At 37.6% G+C, this 14,741-nt stretch overlaps 1 protein-coding gene across 1 annotated transcript in view; it reads left to right on the forward strand.

The window, feature by feature from the left end:
• Positions 1-14,421, forward strand: part of LOC137389625 (activating signal cointegrator 1-like) — a 98,256-nt gene extending 83,835 nt beyond the window's left edge. Inside the window, exon 13 of the mRNA XM_068075685.1 lies at positions 13,665-14,421. Coding sequence (XP_067931786.1) covers positions 13,665-13,732 — 68 coding nt within the window. The 3' untranslated portion in view covers positions 13,733-14,421. The remainder of the gene's footprint in view (positions 1-13,664) is intronic.
• The last annotated feature ends 320 nt before the right edge of the window (positions 14,422-14,741 follow it).

The raw sequence follows: 14,741 nt of genomic DNA on the forward strand, positions 1-14,741 counted from the left end.
AAAGTATAGTGATGGTTTTAGAAAGGGGTGTTGTGTCAGGCACTATATAGAGAGGCCATCCATAGCTGTTGATTTTTCATATTCCATTTGTAGTAGTTATTTTCATTGATATCCATGTTTTCAGTATACTTTTCATTAATGTTGCAAGTTCAGGCTTTGGACAGACCCTTCTTATTTTTTATCTTTGAAATGAATTATCGTAAGTTAGGAGTTGAATTAGGAAGTGAGACACAAGCGACGCAAGTATAAATGCATGGTACCGAGTTTTGATGCTACAGAAAACTGGCCATATTGATGCATTCAACTGTGCGTGACATTGCTGTAGTCATTTTGGCTTGGCCCAAGCAGTCATCTAAGAACAGCAAATGCCAACCTTTAGTCTATTATATCGTGTAGAAGCTGATGAAGCCAGAGTTAGCGCGAAGAGATCGCTCGTAGAAGGCGGAGAGCGGTGCTTGACTTGTTGTGACGAGCATTCAATAATTAACTCGCCTATGCAGCCCTATACAGCCTGTTGTGATTTGATACAGATTTTTGTCAGTAGTTGTACGCATTGAGATAGCGTCAAAGCTATTCAACTCTGGCTGCCCACGACTATTAATCAATTATAACAGGCTGAGTGGGTATTAATAGCTATTGCCAAGCACGGCTACACATGAGAGCTATTCTGCAAAGTGCCAGCTGTAGATTACACACTTGCTGTGTCGGTGTTGTTAAATTAGCAGTTAAAATTTGTCTTCTGTTCCGCTAACACCTACAGATTGTACTTAGTAAGATTGGTGTACAGTACTGTTGTTATTTTTGTTAGGACTGTATCACATATAAAATTCTAGAAAGAGATACTTTAAAAATTAGTTGATATTAAATTTTTTGGAAGAGCCCAATGATTGGCTGCCATCATATTCAAGTTTCCGTACTTTGAATATCGTCTATGAAGCCTGCTAAGCCTTGGTCCACAAAATCCTGATGAGCATCTTCCTCGGAACAATCATTGTTAATATAATCACCGTTTTGGTGCTATGAATATTATTATGTCTGGGGATTGTTCGCAGGAAGTGACTAGTCAACATTTAAATGTAGCGTCTCAAAAAGTTTTAAAGGCAATGCGAAGACCCTCCCACAAACTCCCTGATAAATCTGAACAAAGAAAGCAACTGGGTAAATTGATCTCAGATTGATTAGCGCGATTACTGCAAAAATTCCATGTTGTTTGTAAATGCCAGCTGTGTAGTTAGACTGGCCGCTTGAGGCCGCGTGAGGTGGGCGTAGCTCATGGCCTGATGGAGTGTTAGAGCAATAAAATATTGCTTTTCCCTGCTCCCTATGCTCTCCTCCGTGAGAGACTAGTTCTGTCTAATCTAATCGCTCTGTGCAAACTATCCCGGGCGCTTCCCATCTTCCCATCTTGTCGTTGTATCCGCTATGGCTGGCTGTCAAGGTCAGCATTAACCCTGTAGAGTTATCTACAGGTAAAGTTAACCGGCGTTACCCTATGCAGCCATGGCTTTAACTTAGCTCGTCCGCTGTCAGCTGTCAAAATCTGCATCAGCACTGTTTGTCGTCGACCAGCGCTGCTTTTTGTACCATATCTGTGATAGGCTAACTCAAAGAGTATTAACATTAAGGGATTCGAATTTCTAATCATGTACAACAGAAATTGTGTGTTTAGATAGCGAATGGCGATGTCTGTATCATATGGAGTTGCCAGCAATTCGTCTATACTGAGTTAACTTTACCAGTAGCCGGTAGCAATCATTTTCAATTAATAACTGAATATTTTATACATTAGTACTGCTAGCTTACCTTTTTTGCAATTTTTATTCCTGCGAATTCTTATTTTTTAGAAGAAAATAAATATGCCAATTATGAATTCATTATTTGGTTTTCTTGTCATAAATTCTATTGGTTGAGACACCAAAGATGAAAAAATGCTTGTCTAGCGAGTGGCCTACTCTAAGTAGTGATTTTTAGAGATTTGACTAAGCTTTGACATGTTGAAATGGCTGAGTGTAAACAAACCTTGAGTAAATCTATGGTATCCTCTTGTTCAAGTAACAACAGTGTAACAACAGTGTAACAACAGTGTAGCAACAGTGTAGCAACAGTGTGGGAATACTGTGAATATGGAAGTTAATATTAACAGGAAAAAATATTGAACAAGTTCATCTCGAATTATCTACTAATCGGTCTGAGGCTCTATATCTGGATCCTCTGGAAACACAGAATATATGGATATTCTGCGTTTTTTTATAGATATGACCATATGTACCTTCTACATGTATATACCTTTCTCTACAAGCTCTGAAAAGGTACAAACATTCCTGCTATTATTATTATTGTTGATGCTCTGTCCTCTAAGCTGATAACTGTCTACCCTTCTCATTCAAGTTCAGCAATTATAAACAGCCTGGCATTGTTATCGGACCGGAGAGTTCAAATTCAGATGAATGCGTTGTGAAGGTTGTGAAGAAGTCACGATTTGCATAAATTCTTTAACTGCATAGCAAATCCTTCTCAATAGCGTTTAGTTGAGCAACACGTCTTTATAAGTGTATGGCAGAGTGCCAATTTAGCCAACAAAGGAGTAATACTTGCCAGTTACATACCACAGTTGCCAGCTATGCTAGTGGTCTGTTAATGTTTCTATGTTGATGTGGCTTAGCAAACCCTAGACAAGCTAGGGGACGTATCTCTATGGGTTGTGAGCCTTATAAAGCACAGCGTTTGTGATTGCACACAAGGGCGTGTATTTTGCGTAAAGCCTTCAGAATATAGATCACCTATTCGTACTGTCTGGGAGAGTGTGAAGGTGAAAAAGTGGCAAGGCATATTCGCTTAGTTACTTCGGTTAATAGATCCAACAATAGAATGATTAGTCATTATCTATTGCCAAAATTAGGTCGATATGTTAAAAGTTGGACTCACTAAAATTTAAATGTCACATTTGTCAGTTGATATATTGCACTTCCTAAGAATGGCTTTTTAACCGCGATAAAGTTTTGTCAATTTTTGATCTTTAAACATCCTGGCAGTCAGATCACTTCAAACATCAAAAACAATCGCGAATGATAGAAAAATGTCGATACTTTCTGATAGAATCTACTAAAATTTTATGAAAGCTTTAAGCACTGGTACTACCAGATAAAAACAGCTGGGCTGATATCAGTAGCTGAAATGCTGACTTCTAAAATGGCACGTCCGTGTTTTACTCTTTGTGTTTTCAAGTTTTGTCATTTATAGAAACATTTCTTTGGTGCTAACGCATTGAAGTTTTAAGGATCAGATATGTAACATAGCAGTTTTATAAGAGCCAAGGCTAGATTACATCCTAACTCATTCCAAATGCTCTATGTAACATAGCAGTTTTATAAGAGCCAAGGCTAGATTGCATCCTAACTCATTTCAAATGCTCTATGTAACATAGCAGTTTTATAAGAGCCAAGGCTAGATTGCATCCTAACTCATTCCAAATGCTCTATGTAACATAGCAGTTTTATAAGAGCCAAGGCTAGATTACATCCTAACTCATTCCAAATGCTCTACATTACTTTTTAACAAATAATTTATTTTTTGGCAAAGGATTGCCAAGCGAACCAAATTGACCTACTCCACAAACTCGATGTTCTAACGATAAGACTTGGCGATTGGCAAGTGAAACTCACTCAGTTGTAAAAGGTTTAGTCAACTGAGTGCTAAAGATAACTAGTTTACATGTGGTTATTGCTAAGGTAAAGAACACACAGATATCAAGTCACCATCCGTGATAAATATTCTATCAGTAAAAGGTTTATATACTACATAGGTAAAATTATAGCCCTCGGCTAACATAGTGCCAGCAAATATCGATAGTCATCGGGTTGATATCCCTATCGCCATATAATTGGAAATGTTGAGAAAATATTGCTCGTGGAAGAAAGGTGACCCTGAAATATCGATTTAGCGCATGTCAAAATGTAGTCATAGCGTCACATTATGGCAAATATGGTAATACTGTTAAAAATTTGAAATAATGAATGTTTTTGTAGATTAAAAATAGAATGCATGATTTCAGAATTCTGCAATCCATTTCACAGACCTTGACACAGCTTGGGTGTGATCATTCCATTTTGTTCATCAGTGCATAAAATTCGAAAGGTTGATTTGGGTACACGCTGGGAACCAACTTGACAAATATTTCAATTTTACAAGCTAATAAGGTCAAACTTTTAGATTATCGACCTGATTTTAGACACAAACAGTGGCTAATATTTACCAGAAAGATACACATAGCCTACCCGCAGAGCATTACTTAATTCCACGAATTGTATGGTCATTCATAGCATTATGTCAAGACTGTAAGCCTCATTGCAGCCTTGTGAGTGCAGTTCATCAACCAACATGGCTAAGGACTCGCTCATTGAATCTCATTATAAAACAAGCTTTCTAGAGGAAATGGTGGTTAAAGCTTTCATATATCCAATGTAAATACTTCAGCGAGGCTTTTATAATCACGCATAAAAGGGCTCAGCCAATGCTCAGCTTCTTGCAATGCAATCAGCATGACCAAAAGCGAAGAAAAGAAATGCCATGACACCACATGTTCATTGTAACGCCACATTAGCTTAACAACTTTACTCGTAGCCCTGTCGACAAATTGTGAAGGTTTTGTCTTCAATATACCCGCAACAAAAGTCGTTTTCAAGGGAAGTTGAAGCAATTTGTTGGAGTCGATTGTTATTATATTGTAGACAGTTATATATTTTCTACAACTCCAATTTACTAGTGTTAATAGTGACCTTTCCAGTTCCTGGATGTTTTAGCTTGATTGCAATTAATTTTAGATGAGCCCGGATTAGCAGTCTTCAGATTTACTATTAATTATTCATAGCAAGACATATGTCTAGATACTATGTTATATATATATAATATATATGTAATAATAATATGATAATATATATAATATATGTAATAATAATATGGTATATATATATATTATACGTATATATAATATATATATAGGCTACATATATTCCATACTAGATATATGTCTTTTGCTCAGATGGATTAAACTACAAAAGCTACATATTCTAATTGCTATTTGCTATAGCTGAAATTTAGTAGTCATCATGAAATGGTATTCAGTCAGTATGAATTTCGTGTTGCTAAAATACCCCAGCAACGCTAAGCGGACAAGCTTATCCATATCCTTTTCTCCTGTCTTATCAACGAAGTACTTTTTCAATAATACAACGACTAATTACATAAATAGTTTACGATATTGCCCGGGTCAAGGTCAATTTCGACTCTATATTCTTATTGAACATAAAAAAATAAATCTCCCCACCAGGTTTGTTAGTTCCCTCAATATTCGAAACTGCAAATGTGTTTGTTAACATAATTTGCCAATGAGTATGAACAATGCATAAACAGCCTAACACCAACACATTTGGCCTAGTGTCAAGGTCGGCAGAAGCATGCGTTGAGCTCTTTTATGCAAGCAACGACTGGAACAAGAAGTTGTTTAGCGAACCCTTAAACGAGATACTGTCTGTCAACTAGAGGTGGAACGAGACAGGTTTTTTAAGCTCGAGACGAGACTCGAGACACTGTCTTGTAAAAATTCGAGACTCGAGACACGAGACAGTAAAATAATGAGCATTTGGTGATGATTTTACTACACAAGTACTAGCTACTTGGTATATATAAAATTAATAAAACTCTTTTTAAATTGAATTTTCACCTGGTGTAAACGATTTAAATACAACATTTTAATAGTGATATGCATGTAGTTTTTGTAAACAAAAGTGACACAAACAGCTCTAAAATACCGAAGTTATATATTCTAAGAATTTTGAGCTTGATTGATCATAATTATTATAAACATATTGCTTTGTACATGTATATTTTTACCATCTATTGAATACTTCTTACTTTTTAATGTAATGTGTAATGAAACCGATAGCCGTCACTCTACAAAGAAATATCGCAACTAAAAGAACACACGATAACACTTTCATTCTTATCGTTTCATTAAAGTTTGCTTTGTGTATTAGCTGTAGTATGTGAATTATATTTAAATTGTACTCATGAAATTATATTAATTACTGTATACATGTATATTCTTACATTGAGCTAACAAAACGTCATTGTTAACCGAGCACGGACTATGGTCGACACAGCCTTTCGTTCGTTTCTCCGTGTCCGGGCAAGTTTTACCCGCGATTGGTAGTATATACGTAAAAGAGGCCCGAATTTTATGAAGGGCAGTTGGTGTTTAGACACGATACGATAAAATACAGACATTTTACCCGCAAAAGTCTTATTTATTAAATTGGATTATCCGAAGAGTAATTAGATACGACCCGGTATCTGTTTTAACGACACAGAACCGAACTAAAAAATAACAGGGCCGTTGTCCGGACTACATGATTAGACTCAGTTGCCAACATAATCAGTAGCAACAGGTAGTAACGGACCGGGTATAACTTTAAAGGCAGTTGCCCGCAATCCATTACAATATATGGAGTTGTTGCTATCGCAAGAAGCCATGTTTTAACAACCGTGCGCAGGCGCTTTAGTTCTACTTCCTGTCTCGAGTTTGGCAATAGTTAACTCGAGACGAGACCGATACGAGACGAGACAGGTCGATACTCGAGACGTCTCGTGTCTCGTTCCACCTCTACTGTCAACGACTATGCGGCTGTTAGAAACATAGCGAAACGTAGCATATATTAGAAAACATCTTTACTGGTGAAGAAGACAAATTGCAGTAAATCTTGCATAAGGAAAGTCGCTGGTTAAAAACAGTTTTATGGGTTATGAATGTTGGATGGTAATGGCGTGTGGTAATGAGAAGATATGGGAAATATGCAGGCATTGATCTCTTGTCTGCACTTAGTAATTGATGCAGGGTGTGACATTGTGCCACAATCATATGACCATACTCCTTATACGCTAATAGCTTTCTTACAAACTGCAAGTTTCATTGCACTTGCATTCTCATAGTTGGAAAATTTTATATCATTTTTTATTGTTCTCCCACAGACATAGATTGCGCAAATAACCACAAACTTGTCTAAATTTATGCTGTTTCATAGCCTCATGATGGTATGTCAACAATTCTCGCTATGGCAGCAACAGAAAATAACAGGACTATATTTCACCACAGGAAGTAGCAGCTTTAGCACAGCTACACCGTATAATACAATCTTAGTCACAAGTAGTCATGAGGTGAAAATGCAAAATTATTTTCATACTGTAAAAATTCCGTAAGCTCTTCTACCAAATCAGGGTGTATTCAGTCGTGGGCATTGTTTATCATCAGTTGATTAGGAACATTTAGTTCCACTAGCTGTATTCAAGTATTTGGAGTAGTGCTGTATTCAAATATTTGGAATAGTGCTGTATTCAAGTATTTGGAGTAGTGCTGTATTCAAGTATTTGGAGTTACTGTAGTGCTGCATTTTTCTAGCCAAAAAGTAATTTATCATCAATATCATATGTATTGGTACTGCAGTGTGCTTGTATTTATTGTTGCTAATGTAATATATTAATTAATTATTATTTACTCTAACTTTCAAGTGATCTGTGTTGATGGTAATCTATGTTTGTTTTGTTAATGATTGTTGAAAGTTTCATTTCATTCATGCATTTACCAGTGTTAAGAAGTGCTTTTCTCCTGTTTTCCAGCGAGTTATAATTCAAGAAAAAAATTTGGATTATCGTTATCATTAGGGCCATCGTTATCATTATTTTTTCATATTGCAGTAATTAATTACCTTTTTGTCTATTCCTGTTGGTGATTTCTAGGACAATAAGCGCGTTAGAGTTAGACAATCCATCGTTTTTGTGACGTCATCAAGTCATTTGCACATGCGCTCGTTCACGAAAAAGCCGCCATCTTTGTAGAAAGCGATCGTTTTTATTTTATTTACTAGTACTTTTAGGTGTTGTTTTGAAACTAATAAAAAAATTGCACACAAAAACATCGTTTTCAAATTATCATTGCAAAAGCTTCGTGTTTTTAACGATAAAATTGTCTATAAAGATGGCCGACAACGATAAAATGACGTCACAAAAAACGAAGAATGTGACATACCTAATAATCGGCGGTATGCCAATGTTAGCTCCCCTCTCTAAGACAAATAAGACTGCTGCTGCCTTTGAGACAGCAGAGTTCACATGGTTTATTTTATACCCCTTAGATTTACAATGATAAGCATCTCTCTGGCTGTTCAACGCTACAATATTTTTGTTTTTGTGGTCAATTATTGTTTGTGGTTAGCCTATTGGCCTATGTTGTTGTAGTTGGGGCTAGAATGGATACCCTTTAGCTGTACAAAGTACCCACCAGTCTATCAGTCTAGCTGAAATGAAATCATTTTTATATAACATATTTATTAATGAATTTTATTGATTCGAAATAACATTCTGTTTTGTACAGCAGTTGTTTGAATTAGCAATCAGTTACGCGCATCAGCGGTTTTCCGAATGGCGGTAAAAATGTGGCATTGTATGATTCATGCCTGTGTGAGGTAGTCAACTGCACCCTCTCTTTGTCACAGAACATAAAAAGTAATACGGCACATTGTAAAACAGTTTGCAAGCTGTTGTTTGCTTTCATACCCATTCAGATTGAGTTTCTACCTAATGCTTTGCTCGCTCCTCTGATTGGCTCGCGGGAAGATGCTAAAAGCGTTAGAAGCTGAGAGGTGAAATGAATTGTAATCAGGTCGTTTTATGGTTCTTCCCGATTAGAGGGTATTTGCACTTGTAATGAGAGCCTTTCTCGCACGCATTCTTTCCTGCCACACTAAGCACTCAACTCAATAGCAGCCTAGCCACACCAGTCATTCGGTATAACTAATTATTCATTTCTGTGTAAATAACATAGCCTGGCGATATTAGACTCTAGGGCCTCTCCAGTAGCACAAAGCTTGCGTGTCCTATGCTGGTCATCAGCGTGACAGCGCAATCCCCCATCATTTGTCAGCTCTTAATACCAAAGCCTATAGCATTCTCATTGAGGTCTAATTAACTAGCTTAACATTTTTCCTGATGTATTAAAGTCCTCGCAATGATCTCTTGTATCAGCAGACGAGCTGGTGATTGTTTTTAACACTCATGTTTTTCGCCTACTTACAAACCTATCGAAGTAATGTTTGGAATGCTTGTCTGTTCCTGTACTACTTATGTTCATCAGATTGCGTCTGTTTCATAAACAGCAGAGATCTCATCAACTACAAAACTATAGACTCTGGTTTAATAGATTCCATAAGCTCAACTCTAGAAGAAATATCTTTCCTATATTCAAAAGCATCAGCTGCTTCTCACCTCGAAGCTAATCAATAGTCCGATGACAAGCGTATATGCCATTGATCAGCTTATCATAAATCACACCCGAGTACACTGACACATGAATTTAGTGAGAATGAAATAAGCTGGAGCAGAGTGCCAGTGAAACTGAGCTTCGGTCCCGTCGGTCCCTTCTTTTTCAAACAGCGATGGCAAGCATCTACAGTTCTACAGGCTATGTCACGTTCGTAAGAGATTCATTAGAGGTCCGAGTGAAGACACGGCCTGGTGTCATACAGGGGCTTCCCGTGTGGTTTCTACTATATGGCCCAGTTGTGGCAAAGGTTAAGGGGATCAGTATTGTTAATAGTACAAAGCAGCATTCATGTTTCGGCAATGCATAAGCTACTTGGTTTGAAAGTGGTAGCAAGCGATGCTTTTACACCATTACTATGATTGCTAGACGTCGATAAGGCACAATATACTAACGAAATGCCAAAATGTATTAACTATGGCAACATTAGCTTTGTCATTGAGGATATGGCGACATGAAGCCGTGTCACCACGGTGATTCTCTGCATGTGAAGACATAAATGTCATTTAGTTTCCTCTCACTTCCTCTCGAGTCTCTCCGCTCCAAACCCAACACGAGCAGTATCCATCTACCAGTATCGGTGGTTACAGTCTCTCCGCTCCAAACCCAACACGAGCAATATCCATCTACCAGTATCGGTGGTTACAGTCTCTCCGCTCCAAACCCAACACGAGCAATATCCATCCACCAGTATCGGTGGTTACAGTCTCTCCGCTCCAAACCCAACACGAGCAGTATCCATCTACCAGTATCGGTGGTTACAGTCTCTCCGCTCCAAACCCAACACGAGCAATATCCATCCACCAGTATCGGTGGTTACAGTCTCTCCGCTCCAAACCCAACACGAGCGATATCCATCCACCAGTATCGGTGGTTATAGTCTCTCCGCTCCAAACCCAACACGAGCGATATCCATCTACCAGTATCGGTGGTTATAGTCTCGTTTGCTTCATAGCTAGATGCATATGTGTACGATACAGTATAGCCTACAGCCCTTACTTATGTGGCTAAACTGAGTTTTTCATATCTACCTGAACTCGTCATACTTCACCACCTAAATTTTGATCGACTTCTGTCTGTTTATGAGTGTTGAAGTAAAATCTAGCTACTATGCTAGTATTGCAAACGTCATTTTATTTTGCTGTGTTATTCATTCAGTTTATCGTTTATTACTGGAAGTATGTTCTTAACTTATGTTTTTGTGATGTCGATACAACTTTTTGCTAAAAACCGAGTCGGTTTTTCAAAACTACCTTTTTTTTAGGGGCAATATATTAGAGTATAAAATTTTCAGGCTGTGTTACATCAGTTATACAGATACAATTTTAGTCGATATTTGTTGGTCAAATATTAGTTCATGGTTACATTTTTTGCGGATCTCCTAATTTGTGGACCTTTAGTTCACATGTGTCATGGATAGTAGCTTCCTTAGGGTCAAACATTCCAACAACTGTCGCTAGTGTTTTGATATACCAGATGCTGATCATATATCAGTTATTATTGTAAAGTAATTCAAAACCGTCGTCGGTATGTGTACCGGCTCCTACAAACCTTTCACCGTTGTAGAAATAAGTCTACTAACTCAAACCTCAGTTTAAGGCTATTCTAGCAATATTGCAGTTAAAGGTTGACTTGCAACAAAATTCACATTTCAATTATTTGGTATCAAAAGATTCACCATGTCTTACTCTGTTGTGTTGTAGGTGCCAAATATGTGGAAATGTGATTACCAGCTCTTAAAAGCTCAAAAACGAAAAGCCGCTGTAGATTAGAATCTCTTTATTTCTCTGACGTAGTCATGAAATTTATTTAATGTCTTTTCATGTGATATTCTCACGTGAATAGAAAGGCCAATAAAAAGCTCAATATAAAACTTATCGTAACACTGGTTTATGACAAACACTTCGGGTGTTACCGAAGACCCGTATCAAATATAGATGCTCGCTACTTTACAGTTTTGTTTCGGTTTGTCTAATCGGCAAGTCGTAATCTGATCATGTGACCCAATACTTCGCAAATAATTTTTGCAGCACTTTTCGATTATCACAAGTGACCAACAGGCTCGTCATTATTATCAGACAATGATATGTACTCCTTCAAAATAAGGCTAAAAAACTAAACGAATTTTTACGGTAAGTTATAGGATATCACTGCTAAAAGTGACAGCATTACGATGACAATAAAACAGACGCGTAAGAACAATAGACATGGTTTTATTGAATGCGTGAAGTATATTTGCGAAAATATTTCGACGAATGAGGTTGCATGAAAGTGTAAACAGAAACCATCTCTCTCAACTACGTCACATTTGAGCCGTTTTGGAAAGGGAATCCAAACTACGGCGGTCTCGTGTGGCTGCGATTAACTGTTCGTTTTTTAGATTTTAATAGCTTGTAATCACATTCCCACATATTTTGCACCTACAACACAACAGAGTAAGACATGGTAAATCTTTTCATATCAAATAACTGTAATGTGAATTTTGTTGCAAGTCAACCTTTAAATTTAGCAAAAGTAAATACGAGTATAACTATTTATGAGCAGTCCAAGTCATAAAACATTAGAAGTTTTATACAAATACATGAAAGTAAACTCAACATGTTCTTAAACATCTGTACATTTAAATATAATAATTAATATAATATATTTTGTTCTATTTTATGTTTATAAGTTCAATCTACATATGCATAAAGGTTGTGTAGCTATATCACCAAACAGTGCCTTTTTCAAGCATTCCGTTACAACCTGTCATTTCATGTCTACCTAGACTGAATTATTTTATTTACTGTTTTAGTCGAATAAGCTAATGCTACTCAGCTAAAACTGCCTTATTGAACGTTTGCTATTTTTATGTACGACTAAGACAGTATGGTGTATGGTTCGCCTAAATTTGTTCTGTTAGTTTTGTATTAGTGTTCAGCAATCTTGAGTGAGGAGTATTTATTGCTGTTACTAACTGCCAGTTGTCTGCTGCCTGTAATACATACCATCTTTTGTAACTGGCAGCTGTCTAACAGGCTCTCACCTGCTCAAGTACCACCCACAAAGATGAAAAGGCCAGAGGCTGATAAATTGGAATCAATGGCTAATTTGTCTCAGAACCAATTGATAGTCATTTTTACATAACATGCTGATGCTGCGTTTAAATTTCCTCATTATATTTTGGTTTTGGTAATATCTTGTAGTGGTTAGGATTTGCGCTACTAGTTTGGGCTACCCTGCCCTGGAATGGGCAATGAAAATGAGTCACAAATAGTTGACTAGCATCATAAAATGACATGTGTTCATGAAGTTTTCCAGCATTTCGCCAGTTCAGTATACTTTCAGCTAAGTAGCAGATAAAACGTCTGCAAAGTTAATGAGATGAATAATTACCCAGAATTCAATTTTGTTCCTCGCGATTTGCTCAATTATTTCAAGTCAACCACAGTTTGACACTCGCCCAATCTCTGACCGCAAGTGTTTTATGGTCTTCTCATCTCATCATCTCATAGCTCATTCGTCAGAGCTTAAGAGCACGGAGAAGAAAATAAACATCCTTTTCTAGTAGCCATTTTATCTCAATACACTCTCCAGTTTTGTCAAAAGATGATAGTGTAACTATGAATAGCTTGTATGGGTCGTGCACACTGCTGTTTATCAAGACACACAAAGGTTTGAGGCCGAGTCGAGAGTTACTTATTTCTATCCATTTACATGAGGCTGATTAGAACAACCGAGTATTGCCTCTTAGGAATAGCTCACGCATTTATGCCAGCTATTTCTGTAACAAGCCTATCGACATACAGCCATATTCTAGCGAGGCATAATCAATGCTTGTGTAAAAGCTCGTTGAGAAGCTAAAGGAAAAGACCGGTTTAAGCAGACACATTTCATAAGCATTTTACGCAGAACGTTAATGATTGTCTGGCGAAGCCATCGGTTAACCTTTCTTTTCCCATCTCATCCTCTCTATATTTTCCCCTCTTCTCTTCCTATCAGAAATAGTCGATAAAAAGTCGACATCGAATGGTTACATGTCTGAGTGTTATGCCTGTAACTTATCATGCAAAAACGTCTCCCGTGTTTAATTAGATTTCTGGAAGAGATTGTTACTAAAATCACTTTGTGGCTGCCAGTACTTCGTACGATGCCAGTACTTCGTACGCTGCCAGTCGTACCCCTCGATTGAGTTAATTGTCTTTAACGTGGCATCATCTGGCTGCCACATTAAGACTCGTTTGTAGCCAGCTGCGAAGTATTTCACCGTATAATAGTCTTCGCTGTGCCGCGTTTAGTTTCTTGTCTTATGTTACAGATAAACTAAACCCAGAGATTCACAAATCTGCGAGAATGGGTCTACAAGGGGCGCTTCAAGTAAGATAACAGGGAAGAAAGGATATGAGGAGGCAGAAAGGTCATGATAGCTTGGATGAACCATTGTAATGTGGGAGGGTCAGGCTGTCCCCATCTGCTCTACCGTACACTCAGATAAGAGTGTATGCTATAGGCAAACACCTTCTTCTTATCTACATGACTGTTGGCTCCACTGTCCTATGTTTGCTTTTGATTCCACACATTTACCTAACAGCTGGGAAGCTGCTGCCCTGCCTTTCATACTTTCAACCCTCAGGACGAACAGCCATTAAATTATTATCCCTCATGTGACTGATACTCTGAAATCTGTACTTTTGACGTTTACCGCTGGCTCAGCTCAGAACTAGCTAACGTGTTGATATTGGTGATAAAATGTAGGGAAGCCATCTCAAAGGCTGGTTACATTAGAAGCTGTTATTTTTGCTCAGCCATCTTGAATTAACCTTCATGGTGCATTATGTTTTGGTTTTCATCTGCAAAAAATGGTAATGATTATAATATGACAAGCTTGGTTAAACTTATGGGTTGGATTTATTTCAAGACCTCCTTAGCCTTTGATTATGCTTGTTACTGGCACTCATCTAGCCATAATTTATCTGCAGAAAGCTGTGCCTTCTCTGTTAGCCGTCTGTATCATGGCACATCAGTATAGTAAGTGAGCATCTGACTCATCAACTCTGACTCAATAAATCGTCGTCTGGTGACACAACATCTGTTTCTTACGAACTATCTCTATTAACTTATTATACCATAGTGCAACTTTGAAGCCATAGCTTTGCTTCCTTTCAAATGGCAATGGATGATCAGATTTTCGGGTGTATAATTAGTATTTACTGGCAACAATAACTGCTACCAAATCTCTCAAAACTTTTCAATGCTTGGCTATTTGATGATAAGAGCCAACAGATAAAATCAACCACAATGTCGTGTCATTCATAACATCCGTGTAATGGGCCATGTCTTACGCAATGAGCAATTGATAGATGAAGATGAGAGAATAGCCAATGTATTAAGCACA

This window comes from Watersipora subatra, chromosome 3 (genome assembly GCF_963576615.1).
Source record: "Watersipora subatra chromosome 3, tzWatSuba1.1, whole genome shotgun sequence".
Taxonomy (NCBI): Eukaryota; Metazoa; Bryozoa; class Gymnolaemata; order Cheilostomatida; family Watersiporidae; genus Watersipora; species Watersipora subatra.